Source organism: Vulpes vulpes, chromosome X (genome assembly GCF_048418805.1).
Source record: "Vulpes vulpes isolate BD-2025 chromosome X, VulVul3, whole genome shotgun sequence".
Lineage (NCBI taxonomy): Eukaryota > Metazoa > Chordata > Mammalia > Carnivora > Canidae > Vulpes > Vulpes vulpes.
Window position 1 is genome coordinate 91916707 of NC_132796.1, and position 19097 is coordinate 91935803.

The 19097-nt window shown below is 35.6% G+C and overlaps 1 protein-coding gene across 13 annotated transcripts in view; it reads right to left on the bottom strand.

Annotated features, from left to right (window-relative positions):
* Positions 1–19097, bottom strand: part of THOC2 (THO complex subunit 2) — a 112791-nt gene that overhangs the window by 38837 nt on the left and 54857 nt on the right. For all 13 annotated transcript variants that reach the window (XM_026017883.2, XM_072744080.1, XM_026017882.2 and 10 more), the window contains exons 10-15: positions 18726–18881; positions 18002–18174; positions 16569–16764; positions 5661–5702; positions 5099–5229; positions 4899–5000 (exon numbers count right to left, since the gene is read on the bottom strand). In XM_026017883.2, coding sequence (XP_025873668.1) covers positions 4899–5000; positions 5099–5229; positions 5661–5702; positions 16569–16764; positions 18002–18174; positions 18726–18881 — 800 coding nt within the window. The remainder of the gene's footprint in view (positions 1–4898; positions 5001–5098; positions 5230–5660; positions 5703–16568; positions 16765–18001; positions 18175–18725; positions 18882–19097) is intronic.

Genomic DNA, 19097 nt, shown 5'->3' on the forward strand with positions numbered 1-19097 from the left:
TAGTCATCTCACAAAAGGATCTTGAACAAAGAATACAAGGCACCATAATACTCCAGATAGAAGAAATAAGTTAGTGGCAGTAGACAGTGAAAGAGACAGGGTCAAGATATTCGATACTACTTAATATACAGTTAACCCTTGAACAGCATAGAGACTGGGGCAACAACGCCCCCATACGGTCAAAAATCTGTGTATAATTTTTGACTCCCCAAAAGCTTAACTATTAATAGCCTACTAATGACCAGAAGCCTTACTAATAACATAAACAGCCAATTAACACATATTCCACATATGTATTATATATTCTTACAATAAACTAAAGAAAATCATAAGGAAAATACATCTACAGTACTGTACTCTATTTGTCAATACTGTTAAGTTTACATCATCTATTTACAAGATGAACAGTTTGTCAGTACCTACATCAATATTATATGATACAAAACACTGGATGTTATATGCATCACTAACACTAGACATCAAAAATGAAAAGATAATGTGAAAAAGAAATTCATATTTATTTACAGGTATGATGATTCATGCACTGACAACGAAGCAGCAACATTATGATTGCTTTATGGAAGCCTAGTATAATCGATACGATTGTTTCATGGTAGCCTAGGCTATACACTAATGAATGAGTTGTCCTAATATTTTATGGCATATAGCTTTACAGTCATATTCATAGTACAGTATTAGAAATACTGTTACTTTTTTTAAAAAACCACTTACCTGTGATGATAGGCTGATAATGCAGTTTGTCCAATTATGAGAAAGGCATACTGTACAGTAATACAATTCTTTGAAAGCAAAGTTATAAAACAGTAAGAAAATAAATATATTCTTAATTTTGTAAAATACTATTCACTTTATGCCTATGTAAGGATAGGCTATCCACTTCTATACATGTCTTACATGATGAGGAGGAGGACACAAAAAAATGTCTCCTACAGTTCTTGCCATTGGGTTAGACTTTCACACAAAGACACACAAAAACAACAGATAAGTTTATTAACTATATAGCATAATGATTATTTACATTCATTAACTGGAAGTGGATCATCATAAAGGTCTTCATTCTCATTGCCTTCACATTTAGTAGGCTGAAAAGGAGAAGGAAGAGGAATGGTTGTTTATCTTCTATCAGGGATGGCAGAGTGGAAGAGGCAGAGGAGGTGGAAGGAAGGCAGATGAGGCAGGCATATTCAGTGTAACTTCATGGAAGTACATGGTAATTTCTGTCTGACATTTTTTGCTTTTCCACTTCTTTAAAAATGTTTCTAAATGGTACCCATACTTCTTCCACCACTTGCTTTAGTTTCATTGCCCGTATCATAGAAAGGTCCATGTCATAAAAGAAGTCAAAAGCAGTTTAGAATAATCAGAACTTTCTGTCAGATGGTCTAGTGTCAATATGTTTGCTGGCACTGTTTCTACACCTTCTTCATCATCTGGCACTGGTTCAGAAGCACTCATCTCCATTAAATCGTCTTCTATGTGGGTCTATTCGTTCTTGAACTTCTCCAAACTCCATACCCTTGACACCTTTCAGCCCTCCAACTTTTTTTTCCCATATCCACAATCTTTTTCATGATTTCCTTGATTGGTTCTGTTATAAATCCTACTACGAAGTCATATACAACATCTGGACAGTTTTCTCCAGCAGAATTTGTTTTGGGCTTAAAAGCTTTTATACCGTTTTCTATAGCAATGATGGCAATCTTCAATGTTGTAATTCTTCCAGACTTTCATGATGCTCTATTGGGTTCTCTTTGATAGTATTCACAATCCTTTCCATAAAGTATGGCATGTAATGCGTCTTAAAGCCCCTGATCTAGAGGCTGAATTGAAATTGTATTTGAGGGCAAGAAGACCATTTTGCCATCTCTGGTGCTGAACTCTTGGGGTTCTGGGTGGCCAAGGGCATTGTCCAATATCAAAAGAACTTTAAAAGGCAGTCCCTTACTGACAAGGTACTTCCTGACTTCGGGGACAAAGCATTGATGGAACCAATCCAGAAAAAGGGTTCTTGTTGTCTGGCTCTTCTTGTTGTACAACCAAAAGACTGGCACTTGATGTTTATCTCTTCCTTCAAGGCTCAGAGGTTAGCAGTTTTATATATAAGGGCAATCTGGATCATAAACCTGACTGTATTTGCACAAAACAGCAGAGCTAGCTTATCCTTTCCTGCCTTAAATCCTGGTAGTTGTTCTTTCTTCCTTACTAGTAAATATCCTTTGTGGCTTTATTTTCTAGAATAGGGTAACTTTTGTCTGCATTAAAAACCTGTTCAGGCAGACATCCCTTCTCCTCAATGACTGTCTTAATGGCACCTGGAAACTCATCAATTTTCTGCCTCTTGGTGAGCATAAACTCACTGTTTCTCCTGTCACCTTGACATTTTTTAAGCCAAACCTCTCTAAAATTATCAAACCATCCTTTGCTGGCATTAAATTCTCTGGCTTCTGATCCTTCACTTTCCATTTGCTCTAAGTTGTCATATAATGACTTGGTATATTCTCAAATCATATTAGAATCAATCAATATTTCTTTCTTACAGCAATCTTGCACCCACACAACAGTTGGATTTTCAATACAAGATAAAAAGTATTTCACACAAAAAAATAAAAGGTATGTCACAAAAAAGTACCAGGTTTTCACATCTGCTCATAGAGCTACAGCAATGATTTCCTTATTTTCCTTTAAAAAAAAAAAAAAGACAGTCCTTACACTAAATTCATTTATCCTAAAATGGCTGAGAGCTGTAGCTGCAGACCTCAATCTAAGGTACATATTAAGCAATTCAACTTTTTCTTGTAACTTCATGATCTTTCTTTGCTTTGGAGCACTTCCGGCCACACCAGAGGCACTTCATATGGGTCCCAGGGTGTTATGCAAGGTTTACAATACCCAGTAAACACGAAAAATACATAAGAACCGTGAGAGATCACTTTCTACTGCAATACACAATTTACTGGAGATGTGAACTGCTCAGAGATTAGCATCACGCAGTGTTTTAAGAGGATATTCCCAATACTTGAATTGGGAAGTATTGGTGCTGTGCAGCAACAGGAGGTGGCTACGAAATTATTACAGCAGTACAGTATTAGTTTTATGCAGTTATGACTTAATACTAAATTTTTACATTTGTTTACATCTCTCTGGACTATGAACGTCACCACGTAAGTGTACATATAAGTTCTGGTAAATTTTAACTTTTTAGAATAGATCGTTGTATGTTTTATGGTAGCAAATGATAAAATAGACTTATCTACATATATTTTATGCATTCATGACATAACTCTTTCTTGATTTTTTCAATATTTTTAGGTTATGTGATTTGCATGAAGATTTTTCAAATTTGTTCCATATCTCCAGAAATTTTCCAATACTTTTATTTTTTTTTAAGATTTTGTTTATTTATTCATGAGAGACACACAGAGAGGCAGAGTATACACAGGCAGAGGGAGCCTGCTGTGAACTCCATCCCAGGACCCCAGGATCATGCCCTGGGCCAAAAGATGCTTGGCCACTGAGCCACCCAGGTGTCCCTCCAATACATTTATTGAAAGAAACCCATATATAAGTGTATCCATATAGTTCAAACCCATGTTGTTCAAAGGTCAACTGTATTATTAAATAATCCACCTAAAGCACTTAGTCCAGGACCTGGCACATATAAATATTAATGGCTCCATAAATATTAGCTGCTATTGTTATGCTAGATACTCCACTTGAGGAATTCTTAAGACCAGAACTCTTTTTGGAAGGATCAATTCTAATATCATCTCCTTCCATGACTTCACCAACGTTCACATGGTGAAACAATTCACTCTCTTCTCTATCCTCCCAAAGAACGTTAAATATGCTGTATAACAACAACTACTGAACCAGACTGTGCACCTGTTTCCCCAGGAAACTGTGGCCAGGGACAGGATCACTAGGCAGACAGTATCACTGCATACTGTTAAATCTAGTTAAACTACAGAATGGACTATTTTAATTTAGAATAACCATACCACTGCACAAATATAAAAGAAACGACAATCAATAGCCTTGCTGAAAACACTTGTAAGATAGCAGTGTAATCAGCATATAAACTGACTCCAATCTGAAGTATACAATTTTCATAATTAAATTTCAGTTTACCAGGAAGTAAAATAACATCACTCTTATGTTTTTAATAACATGAAAGTAAAGCACACAAATGAAAATAGAAATTTTTCAAAAGTTGACTCAAGGAGGTAGTTCTGCATAATCCCATTAGATCCTCCAAAAAAGAAAAATATTTTAAAGATTTTACTTATTTGAGAAAGAGAGAGAGAGAAAGCACACGTGCAAGCAGAGGAAGGGGCAGAGGGAGAGGATAAAGCAGAAAATCCCAAGCAGACTCCATGCTGAGTACAGAGCCCAACATAGGGGTCAATACTCAACCCATGAGATCACACCCTGGGCCAAAACCATGAGTCGGACACTTAGCCAACTGAGCCAAGAGCAACCCAAGAAAAACCTTTATTACAATAACTTCTGGTAGAGAAAATCTCGAGAACTTTGACCACCATGTATAAGCCATTAAATGTATCTTGCAAACTGAGCAAAGGCTATCCTAAAAAAAAAAAAAAAAAAAACCTTCATCCTAGAATATGACATATTTAAATAAGATTAGATTTTACAGCTATGCAAGCATGACAACTACAAAAACTAATTTGGTAGTCTAAATGAGCTTTAAAAAAATTGACAGTCGTTCTATCTTCAGTATATAATCAGCTATACCATTAAGCAAATATTCCTGGGCTTCCTCAGAACTGAGACTCAGATAGCAGAAGTTGGCTGAAAGAAAGTAAATTAGATCCAGATATACTTTCCGCTAATACAAAGAAAAATAAATTAAGACTTACTTCATGATATATTTGGCTCTGTCTATTGTTTGGGCTTTAACTTTTACTAAAAGTGGGTGACTGTTATAAGTTTCATTCTTCCACTGGCCATAGAGACGGTATCTTAAAAAACGATGAGATGAAGAATTAGAAAAAGTTAAACACTTAGAGGTTAATGCACTAGAACAGTAGTTAAAAATACAAAAATATTATGTATTTACCTATGCTGATATGGAAATGTTTTAAACATTCCCCATAGTTCCTCAGACATACAAGCATTGCAGTCCATCAAAGAAAGAGATGGAAGTAGTACCTGGTCAGTAATGCTAAGTAAACAGCTAAGGATAACTTCCTAAGAAGAAGGGAGGAAAAATTATTTTAGTAAAAGATCCATATTAATCCCCCCAAAATAAATTTATATCAGCCTTTGAGAAAATTCCATTCCTGGATCTCATACCACCCACATCTAATTTCCCACACTATCACTGTTCTTTTCACAATGGATATTTGTGCTTCTCCCATCTAAGAAAGCAATAAGGTGAGGTAAGGAAAGGGGTAGCAGGAGAATGAGGGACTCTAATTATCCTTCTTCCTTTTTCAACATGATAATCCTCAAAACCAGGGGTTGTCAATCTTAAAAGATAACTGTATGATATGCCAAAAGCTAGATTCAGCATGTAGAATACAAAATATTTGCACAGTAAAATTAAGCTTGTTCACAGTAAAATTTATATATGCTGTATATAGACAAATCAGACACGTTAGATTTTTCTAGTCTCTTACCGTTTTCTCTTTATCTTCTTGTTTGCTTCCATCAGACTGAAACTAAAATTAAAAAAAACTATAAATAAAATGCAAAAAGGTTAAGATTATGATGTCACAATTTAGCGTCTTATTTGAAAATTAACTTGTACAAGGTTGTGAATTATTTCCTTACTTTTTAAACAAATGTAGATTTTAAATATAGCCAGTATTACCAATTAACATTTTAAAATTTCACCTATATCTCTAACTTCCAAATCAGTTGCAACATTCATGAATTTTAAATGTCAATTTTATAAGCCAATTCTTTTCTCAACCTCATTATCACAAACCAAAGCATCCTAAAACTGATCTAAGTATTTATTATAAGATTGTATCAAGCATAATTTAGTTATAATGCATTTCCATTTTTTTCATCCAGAAGCTCTGGTTTTCTGCTACAGAATTTGTAAAATCTAAAACTAAAGCAATAGCAAAAGAATTAAACCCAAAGAAATTTAAATTGTTTTTATTCATCATTAAACTCTCAATGAGAAATAAACCCAAAATATTAGTAACATTGCTGACAAAGACCAGACCACTGTGTAAGTTGGACTGAATGAAAAAATCTAGGTCATTTTGTATCAATGATTTGCAGGTGGACCGCTGAAGTGCCATGTTTGATGCTGATGTTGTTCATTCAAAGTGAAATAGTAATACTTGTGTGTATATAAGCAGGTGGAGAGTTAAAGGAGTGTGCAAAGGCCAAAATGACAACTGAAGCACTGACAGTCAAGGACAATCTAGATTTCTGGGAAAGATTTAACTCAATACCAAGTGAGGGAAGGGGGAAAGCTAACATGCAGCTAATGAGCTTATTATTTTCTTGGCAGAACTGAGTATTTTGTGCACGTATGTTTTCATGCTTGAATAATTTAATGGGTACTACTACAGAGAAGTCTAACTTCTGTACAATACTTTCATATAAGACTAATTCCAGGACTGCGGTCACGCTGATGGGAAAACACACACAACCCCCCACCCTTTTAATCAGCAGGTTAAAAAGATATGGTTCCCCTTCACAGAAACAAATGTTACATAAACATGTATCTTGGTCAGCAAATAATGCTGAGGTTATGAAGGAGTAACCTGACAAAAAACAAAGTAGATAGCCACTTTTTTGCTTTGTTTGGTTGGGCGGGGGGGTAATTCTGGTGGCATACTAGGAAGAACTAGATTTACAGTATATTTATGTTGGGTATGAAGGCAGTTAAGCCACTCCTTTTCTACTATACTATGATTCTAATAAAGCTACACAAAGTTTTCTCAATAGAAATAAAACATTTTCTTACCTACTAAGCTGTCCTAATTCCCATACTAAATACTTATTTAAGTTTGCAGTCTCTGTCAATTCTCTACATTTCATAACCAGGAAAATTTGAAAAAGAAAAATACAGAAAGCACAATGAAACTAGAAGAGCAGTAAGGAACATTTCTATCAAAGGCTAACTATAACGAAGATGAACAAAAAGTAGATGGAGAGGTACAGGCAAGTAATTTTCTTTTCTTTGGTAAGAATATAAAGACACATTCTACTCCCTTGATGCTTTTTAATTTAGTTTAATTTGCTTTTTAATTCAGAGTAAATATAAAACTCTCCATTCCCATACTATTTTATTGAATGGCCAGTCCAGGAAAAAATGGGAGGAAAAATGGAAGGGGACGAACAAAGACATCCACTTCATTCATTCATTTACTATGTGCCAGACACTAGGATTTCAAAGATAAAGAGACTTCCTATCTTTGAGGAACTAACAAAGACAGTTCCTATCTTTGAGGATTTCTTGAAGATCAAAACTACACTTGCCAATGTACTATTAGGAACTGAATTTTTAAGTCTCAATAAAATTAAGTATTCATAATTATTCCTAGACAAACCATCAGCTATGAATGGCCCCAAGCAGGTTCCACTTCTGCCCTATAAAGAGGGATCAGATGACAAGGCTGCATAACAGTAGTGGGTACAAAAAGAATGTAGGTCCTCCACCAAGAGAGGGGCTTCTGGGGAGTCGAGAAATAAACCTTGGGGGAAAGTTGTAGATTTAACTAGATAACTCGTTACCAATGTCCTATTTTTTATCTCTAACCCATAAATATCTGAAATGTTACTTTAGACTATATTTCAGAAAAGAAACAAAAAAGAAAAATACTTAAAATTTATGACTAGATTTGAACCTGAAGCTATATCTAAGTAAATTACAGCACTATTTTCACCTTATTTTTCTCATTCTGATTAACTATCTATTGAGTACTATGTGCCATACACTAGGCTAAGAACTTCACGTTTAGATCTTAAAACTCTAAGGAAAATCTTTTTGCTAGAAAGGATCCAGCTAAAACCCATCAAAATAACTCAGAAATAGGAAAATATAACCTGTAACAGGTTAAGTTACAGGACTATGAGTTTACCGAGCCTAAAGAATAGAAAAATGAATTACCCTTCAATGTTTCGTTTGAAAGTTTTGTTTTTATCTTTTAATCAGAGACTCTTAAATTTTTATAAAATACCTAGAAACAATCAGTAATATTAATACTGCACCATTTCCGAAAAGAGCTACTAAATGAAAAAGCACGATCATCCAACACATTTCATCTTTAATCACTACAAATCTGTATGAAAAATAAAAATCTGTACCGAAGAGTTAATAATATGGTCATCTATATATACACAGGATGACCATTATGTGCTGGTTCTCACTTTTTATCCCAGTATTAAGTACCAGCACAGCCTTTCCATCTTGAGTGTCCTGGTTTAGACAATAAAAGTACATGGTCTCCCTACCACATGGTAGCATTCAAACTGCAGTAAATAGACTTGTGGGGAGTGGTTTAAACATTAAAATAGAGCAAACAAAACAAAATGCTAAATAGCTATACTTAGTTTCATAAAATTCACTACCCAAAAGTAATTACTTTGTTTAAAACATTGATTATGATATGAGACTGTGCTGTTTTACACAAGCATAGTTCTAACGAGCTGTGTGTAAAAACAGGTATTTCTGGTGCACTTAATGAATACGAATATGTAATCTATTTAAATGAATTCTCTGTATAAATGGACCTCATAAAAGAAGTCTTCTGTAAAACAAAAAATTGCCCTGTAAATCTATCTTTAGGGATAATTAAGGTTTTCATATGGAATTCATTTAAAGGAATATGCCCCTGTGTTTTCCTTTACATTCCCCAAAAGCAGACTCTATTCAAGTGCAGGCATAGTTTATTTGGCAAGTAATCCTAGGAACCACCAGTAGGAAATTATTCCTATGGGTTAACTGGAGCTTAATCCCACTGGGGACTCTGAGGGTCTGTGGAGAAATACATCTCAGGATTATTATTCCATCTTAAGGCATGGTAGTTAAACACTAACTCCTATCATTTCCCTGGTTGAGGGCTGAGGAGAGGGGGCAAGGTGAGTTACTTCTCCAGCAATTCCAGGATACACTTACTATGCAGGCTTCCAGGGCCAGAAAAGCCCTCAGAAAATGAGATAGAGGTGCCAGCAGCTGAAAACCTTTGGCTGTGTAAGAGCCAAAGGAATACAGATGGAATCTAATTGCATCTGCTACGCCCTGCATGGACAAATGGCCAAACCTCTAAGAGAGGAGAGTTTTTCACAAATATTTTTTCATGTTTATACTTTCTGAATTTTTTTCCTGAAACTGAACACTGAGGTTCAATTTCAGGAAACAGTCTTTGAGAGGAGGAACAGAATCATTTGCTTATAGTGTGCATCTAGTACACAGTAAAAATTCTACTTTTCTTTTTTGTATGAAATATACTTCTTAAAATTATACTGTTTGTACATAAAGTCGACATTTGCCTATTAGGGCTTAATATCTATGTCTGTATGTCTCTCTTAAGTAAAAAGCATAGCTAATGGTAAAAATTAAGATCCTCCTATTTGTAATTTATTACTTTAACTATGATTCTACATCTTGATTAGAATTGTCACATGAAGATATTCAGTAATATCTAAGGTGACTTTAGTTCAAACCAATTAATACAGGTGACAATATAAGTACAAATATAAACATGCTAACAGTTCTTCCCTGCTCAGGCTCATTAAATAGCAAGGATGTTGTAGATTAAAATTTGCCTTGTATGAGACTTATAATAGCAAAAGTACATAGAGGAGCTTAACATACAGTGCCAATGAGAGCAGTGTCTATCTCCTGGACAATTAAGAATTATAATGCAAGGTTCTGATTGTCTTAAAAATATTCTTACATATCCACTTAAAATTGGAAACTGACATGTCCATAGCTACCCCTAACTAGTTTACTCACAAAACCCCAGCAATAAAAATTTCCTTTATTTCGGGCAGCCCCGGTAGCCCAGTGGTTTAGCGCCGCCTTCAGCCCAGGGTGTGATCCTGGAGACCAAGGATAGAGTCCCACGTCAGGCTCCCTGCATGGAGCCTGCTTCTCCTTCTGCCTGTGTCTCTGCCTCTCTCTCTCTCTCTCTCTCTCTCTCTCTCTCTCTCTCTCTGTGTGTGTGTGTCTGTCTGTCATGAATAAATAAATCTTTTTCTAAATTTCCTTTATTTGATAAAAATGTTGATTTGTCACCAATTTATAACAACAATTTCCACAATAAAAGGGGGGGGAAACATCTAATTACCACTACACTGAAAGAAGCCAAAGGCATTCATATATAAAAATCAAATCTGCCCCTATGGGAAATGAAGCTGCTACTTTAAAGTAGTATCTATTACTTACAAACAGAGATAGATGAAAGTATATTAACACTTTAAATCATCATCAAAAGCTAGTGTTGTGACAACTTACAAAAGTAAAGCTGTTAACTATGATCTAAAGAATTCATGACAACTTTAACTCTCTAAAGTTTAGTGCCTAATTAACGTTAGTATCTAATTAATGTTGAGACATTAATTTGATTCTCATTGCAACCCCAGGAACTAGATAAGGCAAATATTCTTACCACTCATTTCTGGCCTAGAAAAGTGTCCAGACAGATTAAAAGTCACAGAACTACCAAGCAGCTAGCATCTCAGCTAGCAACTCATCCTGATGAAACCAGTTGACTCTTCGTAGGCAAGTTAGGTTCTAAAGTCAATATATACAATGGAAATGACATATACTCACAATTATCCTTAAAAGTCCCTTAAATTATCTATAGAGTAACAGACACATTATCTTTCATTTCATTCCAACACAAGACTGGTCTTTCCCCCTACAGTATTAGAAGAAATCACTGTTAAGTGAACCTGAGATAGGAACATGAAGTCATGTGAACATGAAATGAAGTAACTGGCTTGCATTTAATGGCCAAGTCACATGAAAACACATTACTTTAAAAACCAGACTCATGGGACACCTGGGTGGCTCAGCGGTTAAACGTCTGTCTGCCTTTGGCTCAAGAGGTGATCCTGGTCCCGGGATCAAATCACACATCGGGCTCCCTGCGAGGAGCCTACTTCTCCCTCTGTCTGTGTCTCTGCCCCTCTCTGTGTCTCTCATGAATAAATAAATAAAATCTTATAAAAAAAAAAACTAGACTCCTGCTGAATGTGGTAAAGGACCTGAGAAACTGAACCAAACGGAGAGGAAAAAATTATCCAACTTCACCCTTACTCCTAGGCATACACACTTGAGTGTCCTGATGGAACAAGTCTGGCCACATTCACAAAAATTAAGCACAAGTAATGGTATAATTCCACTGTACTTGTCCCTGCATCCAAAAAGAATATTAATTCTGAGCTCTAACCTACACAACTAGGGTAGATCTTCAGTTTGGAAAGAAAAAAAAAGTAAACATCAAGCCAAAATTCTAAAGTAACTGTTTCATAAACTAGAGCTTTGGAATCAATGGTCTAATATAGATTCTGTCCCTAGCAACTGCAATTTTTATTATGAAAAATTTCAAGTTTCCATAAAAGTGCAGTGGATAGTGCACTATCAATAAACACAGATCTACTTTGCAAATTCAACAATTAACATTTTGCCTTTTTGATTCACAAAAAAACATAGCAGATATATTTCATCTCAAAATAATTCTGTATGCATCTCCTAAAAATAACATTCTTCCACATTACCACAATATCATTATCCCAGCTAGCTATTCCTAATATCATCTAATGCCCAGTCTAAGAAATATTCTGACCCTCTGACTCTAGGTTTCTAAGCTTCATCTGTGAATCAATATAAAACACTTTGGCTTTTACGAAAGGCCAACACAAGAAACAGCCTGACCAGAAAAATGAATTAAGATGACAGAGTGAAGCATATACACAGAATTTCTGTCCCCTATCCCTAATGCAATTAACAAGATATGCCTTGCTGTTGTTTTAATGTTGCAAATCCACCACCAACCAAATAAGAGGAAACTCTGCTATTTAACTTCAAAGGGACGGGGACATGGGGACATGGGGACATGGACACACACACACACACGATTCTGGTCCCACAGTGTGGTATGGCACCTGCCCTTAACCCAATCCCAGAAGTAGTACAAAGGAAAATAAGTCAACAAAATCCTTTAGGCAAAAAAAAAAATTCCTTTAGGCAATAAGACCTGCAAGGTAAGTGAGTAGACTGAGGAAAAATTTGCTCAGCAGGACTCGGGAAAAGGAAGAACCAGCTGCTAAAACCTGCTATCTTTCAAAGGAACTGTGCACAGATGGCTGAGGGAATCAAAGTCCAAGGGAGCTGGGATACCCACTTGGCTAGACATGCCTAGTACAGGATAGGTAATAGTATCTCAGAAGAGAAAGCAGAGGTACTCCAAATGAGGACTACACTCAGCCTCACTGAGCTCATTCACTCCCCTATCAGAGACTACATAAAAGATTGAAAGGAGAACCCAATACTCAGACTGCAGCTTGGAGAGAGGAGAAGTGGTCATAAATAAGGTAGGAAAGGTAAAAGGATTTACTCTCACTCTATCAGAAAGAAGTTGTGAACAGAACTATACGTATTAAGATAAAATGAAATGCTGTGACTACAATGGAAACATAAATAGCATGCCCCCCGCCAAGCATATAAAAGATAATGAACTTAGTGTGGACAAAAGTAGAACACAAAGGACAGAGGCAGATTCTCCACAAGTATCTACATATAGTCATAGAAAAAAGCATTAAGAATGAACCTAATAAAACAAGAAAAGCTTGGAGATGAGATACAGAGACCAAGATGAACACAGATTGCAGAGATAAACAAAATACCACTAACAGATTTCATTTAAAATAGCAAGGAATTTCAAGAATTGCAAAATTCAGATAACCTATCATTTCTTCCATTTCACACTCACTACATTTGTATAGGCAGGAGAGCATGATGATTTTGAACTTGGCCTCTGAATCCAAATTGCCTGGATTGAAATCTCAGCCCTGCTGCATATTAACAGTGTGACCTGGGACAATTAACCTAAAGCATAAAGGGTATGGTAAAGATTAAATTAGCTGATCCACATAAAGTACTTAGAATAGAACCTGGCACACAGTAAGAGCTCAATATTAGCTGCCACTATCATAAACAACTTAACCCATTAACATCAGCTGGATGCAAAAAAGCACCAAGGAATTCATCTTTAGGTGTGCAGGTGTCAAAGCCATTTAAGTATGTCAGGTGAGTGTGTTTAAGCTATGTTCTATAATTAAAGAAAATTAACAATAGCAAAATCTGTCCATTCATATAGAAATATTCTTTAGGGCTTCCCCCTCTTTTGAGGCTAAAATAAAGACCAATATTGGTTAATATACTAAAACAACAGTTCTCAAAGTTTGGTCTTTCAATCAGTAGCATCAGTATCACCTGGTAAGTTGTTAGAAATGCAGATTCCCTTCAGTAGGTTCCACCCCAGACCTATTGAATCAAAAATTCTGAGGATGGGACCCAACAATGTGTTTTACGATGAGCTCCAGGTGATTCTTATATATGCTCAAGTTTGAAGATCCCTGTACTAGATGGTTCTATGTTATGTACCTCAAATTTAAAAAATACAGAAATAAATGATTATAAATAAATGTAAGCTAGAAGACCATTAAGTGACAGCTGGCATAAGTACATATGCAACATTTTCAAAATATGCATAAGTTATATATACAAGCAACCCCAAGCTTATAAATGAATTGTTCAAGAAATTTAATTATATTTTTGGAACAAAGTTCACATTCTCCCTTTAGAAACAGTCTTATAAACCCTAGTTAAATTCCTAGCTACACAACAAAAGCCTTTTAAACCTATAAACACAGGACAAATCTGTTAGAGTGAAATATCTTTATGGGTAAAAAATAAACGAAAATTCTAATTCAGATCATTTGAAAGATTCACTTTTCCTACCACAACCTTAGCAATGAGAGAAGACAGATTTCTTCTCACACTGTGATCAAAATAAACATTTTCTTCTTCCTTTCTGCCCTTCTACCTCTGCAAAAATAGAGACTGGAGTTAGGGGCAGGCACCAGGCACAACTGTAATAGAACAGAGGTACAGGAGAGCTGCGATGGAGATGGCAGAGGGGAAGGGTGACAGCTCTAGAACCTACGCATCTTGGTAACAATACTGTCTATGTTTAGGCATATGTTCATGCATATGTCTACGTACAGGACTTCCACAAGTTGAATGTTTGGTCTCCTGCTTACAGGTTTATAATACAGCCAAAGAAAGAATTTCAGAACAAGAGATCTGAACATTAAGATGTTCAGTTAAAAAGAACTGCATTAGCGGGTGAAGGTAAGATAAGAAAGAGGCTATTTACATTGTCAGAAAAGTATCTCCCCGGAAGGTCTATATTAACAATAAAGGAAAAAAATAGTTGTACCCTAGAGAAACCTGGTAGTCCATCACCTTAACCAAGTGATCAATGTTAACATCATCAGTAATGGGATAAATTGACTTCATATGCTTCCCAATATGGGGGCACTGGGAAAGACATTGACCCTTTTGTTCTTTGAACAGGCACTAGTTAACATGACCCATCCCTTTCAGACTATAAGAATTAAGATAATGAAAAAAGAAAAAAGAATTAAGATAATGAAACATCACTATACTTTCTTTATATATGTTATATAATAAATGATTTCTATAGTAATAAACTTAGTAGATTTCTTTAGAGTACCTTTACACAACGTAAATTTGTGAGCATCAAAAAAATCTATCAGTTAAGTATTAAAAGCCAAATCAAATACTTCAGGTATCAAAGGATTAATATACAACAGCTGATAAATTACTGTTGTCAAAAATTAAAATTAGATGCAAGCACCAAACACTGGAGAAAACTGTTTTGTGCTTAACAATTTGCAGATTAACTTTTGGTAGCCTTGTTTTACAATTGAAAAGAAATTATGTATTCTTTTCTGCTTTAAGACCTTGAGTTAGGCAAAGATCTCTTAGAACACAAGAGAAAACCATAAAAGAAAAGTACTGCTAAATTGGAATTAATCAAAATTTAAAATTTTGCGTTTCAAAAGACAACATAATAAAAAGGCAAATCAGAAAAATAATAATAAAAGACAACCCAATTAAAATGAGTAGAGATTTGAATAGACATTTCAATATATGATGATTACAAATGGCAAAGAAGAATATGAGAAGATGCTCAAAACCACCCATCATCAGGGAAACGTATATTAAAAGCACAACAGGTACCACTACATACCCACCAGAATGACTAAAATTTAAGAGTGACAATAACAAATGCTGATGAGGATGTGGAACAAACTGGAAGTCATATACAGGGATGCAAAATGATACACACATGTTGGAACAGTTTGGCAAAAAGTTATACACTTACCCATATGGCCCAGCAATCCCATTCCTGGGGAAACAAAAACATACGCCCCCCCCAAAAAAAGACTTGTACAGGTATATTCATAGCAGCTTTATTTATTAATAGCCCCCAACTAGAAACAACCCAAATGCCCATCAACCGGTGAATGCATAAACTCTGCTATATCTATATAATATTGGTCAGCAATAAAGGAACTACTGACACGTGCAACAACTTGGATGAATCTCAAAAGCATTACGTGAAAGAAACCCGACAGAGAAGAGTACATTCTATACAATTCCATTTATATAAGGTTCTAGACAAAGCAAAACTATAGTGACAGAAAGCCTATCAGTGGTTGCCAGGAACCAGCAACAAAGGGACAGAATTGAAGGCAAAGGTGTAAGAGAGAACTTTCTGGGGTGATAAAAATATTCTCTACCATGATTGTGGTGGTGGACACACAACTGTATACATCTGTCAAAACTCCTCAAATTGTACACTTCAAATTGTAAGTTTACTCTATATAAATTATAACTCAAAGCTGATTTAAAATTTTTAAAATAGCATAAATGGTTACCCTTAGAATAGTAACTAGAAGGGAGTACAAGGGAAACTTGGAGTAGTGTTCTATTTTTTGATCCAGGTGGAGGATACCTGGGTGTTCGGTTTGGAAAAAGTCACTGAGGTGTACAATTATGATGTGTTACTTTCTGTACATTTTATTTCAATAAAAAGTTTACTAGAAAAGAATGGATCCTCAACAGTCTGACTTCATACAAATAATCACAATGATTCAAAATTGCAGCCAAGAAAATAACAGAGTAGAAGAAAAGTAAGGGGAAAGAAAGCTGAGTTGACCACTAAAATTATAAAGGCATTCAAAAAGGAATCCTTGTATAATTTATATTTTCCTAAGCGGGGGTGTGTGTTGGGGGGGTGGGTTAGGACACAATGGACTGTGTGTGTGTGTGTGTGTGTGTGTGTGTGTGGTTATGACACAATGGACTTTCCCCAAGCTTTACTCAACATATCCTTTCTGTAAATTCAATTTGTAAATTCAACTTTCTTTTTATTTCTAGAGATACACATAAGACAAATATACCTAGAACACTTTCGTTTCAAAATTTAGTTTTCTGCTTGGAAGAAAAAAAATCTTACCTCTTTCATAAATGATTTGCCTATGCGCACCACTTTTGCAAATAAAATGGGATCGTGGGAAAGGTGAGGACCAAGGTAACAAAACATATTGAAGACATCTCTCCTCAAATCTTCAAAGCTCTCTGCTTGTTTTGGTGCCCTCTTATTTTGCAAAGCATTAACAGGTGAACCTTTAGCACCTTTAGGAACGCCAACTCTATAAAAAGAAGTAAAATTTCTATGTATACAATACTTCATTTTAAGTTAACACAGTTATATTTAATCAGTAAGTAAAGCTTTTCTTGCTCAAATTTGCTTTCTATATTTCACTTGTGCCTAACTTTATTAGTACCAGATAATTTAACTTGTAGAAAAAGACAAAAACAATACTCATTTGGAAAAACTCAGAGCTCATAGAATGTTTCAAACTAATTACATAAGGAAATCAGAGAAACGCAGATTTCAAGTAACATTTAACATACATCATATGAATTTGTTTTTAGTTTAACTTGGCCAGTATCAGGAATTTGGATATGGGAATGGGGAACAAGAGATGGACCTCAGAGACACTGGAAGATGAAACAGAAAAATATGGATATAACAACAGTGATTCAAGTCAATAAACACTTCTCAATCTGGGTTCCACTATCTAAGACTGAGTATGAGGTAGGTGGTGGTAGGGAAGGTGAGCAGCATAATGAAAGAGGGTGTCACACTAAAAAGGACAGCATGCCCAGAGTTCTCACCTACTGAGCAGGTGTCCCGCTGTGGAGTCACAGGGGTCACTCTCTGAGAAGAAGCCTTCATGGTCCACAGCCCAGGTGGCACTGAAGGCAGCAGCCAGCAGCTATACACGAGTCACAAGGCTGGGGCTTTTGAGGCAGGCTCTGATCTGTGGGGCTGAAGCCAGAGCTGCTGCCAATACTGCTCCTAAGTATCCTGCAAGTAGGCTGAGGGCTAAAGGACCGGTTGACACAATAACTAGGGATGATGAGAAAGGCTGCACTAGCAAATTCCAGAATAGCAGCCTATATGCCAGAAGAGATAAGGCAAGCAGAGAGGCAATGTCCTCACTCAGAGCCACTGAACCCCAGGACAGAGGAAAATTACACCAAGTAAAAACCTTAAGAATTCTCTGCCCTCCCCCAAGAGAGGAGGCAAAGTCAAAAACAGAAGAATGGAGTTTTCACTCTCAATGGAGCAACCCAACCTAGATGTCTAATCTACAGTTTTTAGACTACACTGCAGCACACATTCTGCATCACCTGCTCTAGACATTAGGGGACAAGTCACTGATTAATACGTATAAAACTGATACACTCTGTGAATATTATCTTCTAATAAAATATACTTAAATATTTGCTTGGTTGGAGGAAACAAGATAAATGTGCAGATTTTTTTGTAGTCCTAAACTGCATCTACCTCGATGATTAGAAAAGCATACAGTAACATACCTTCGGTAGAGAGGCTCAATAGTTATGTGAATAAGCTTGCAAATAGCAAGGGCTATTAGCTTATGTGAAGCTGCATAGTATGGAGGCATCTGATCCATAATGTTCTGTGCGTGCTGCCAATCACCAATCTTTAACAAGGCTTCCAACAAACCAAGTTTTTGGTTGTCAGGTGGCTAAAATGAACAATTACAGTGAAGATACTCAGAATACAGATTCTGATAAAGGTCAGTATTATTTTATTTTAAAAAACTGAGTTAAACACCATAATAATGTATATCAGCAACAGCTGCCACTCATGGGAAATGCAATATTTCCCTGAAAGTACAATCAAGTTTTTTAGCTATCGAAAAAAACAACAGGATATGCTTTTTAGGAGACACAGCATGAAAGTTTTTTAGGCCTGAAATTAAGTTCTATTTAATGTTTAACTGTGCCATAGGGAACTAGAATTCATTCATCTTTGAGAATCCCCTTAGGACTTGAAGACATTAATACACAGAGCACAAATATAGCCATATATTTTACTTAGAATACATTTTGAAATTTAAGTAAGAAAAAAATATGGCAGCCTCTTTTGGGAAGGTATCAGATTAAAAATAAAACCATCTCTTCAAATTAGTATTCCAAAAACCAGATTTCACCACAATCAAAATTAATAAATTATTCTCCCATAATTCTAAATCCAGAAGGCAATGTTAATTTTACAAAAAGGAACCATATATACCTTCTCTACTTTCTCCTCTTCTTTTTCCTTTTCTTTCTCTCGCTCATCAATTTTTTCAGAAGACAATACAACCATTGTAAGTTTTCTAACAATTTGCTTAGCTTCCACAATTTCTCGTTTGTGTTCATCCATAATGCAATTATCAGCTGGAAGAAGCTAAAAATGGTTCATTAAAGTTTCATAGAACAGCTAATACTATTTGTATACATAAAAAGCAACACTGTCTACTCTCAATTGATAAAACTATAAATAAGGTCTAGCCTATTAATGACCATGATTTGCCTTTAAAATAAGTTTCTCTCCATTATTTTCTTATAATCTAACAGAGTTAAGTACTTGAATTTTATACACCTTTTAAAATCAGGTAGTAGT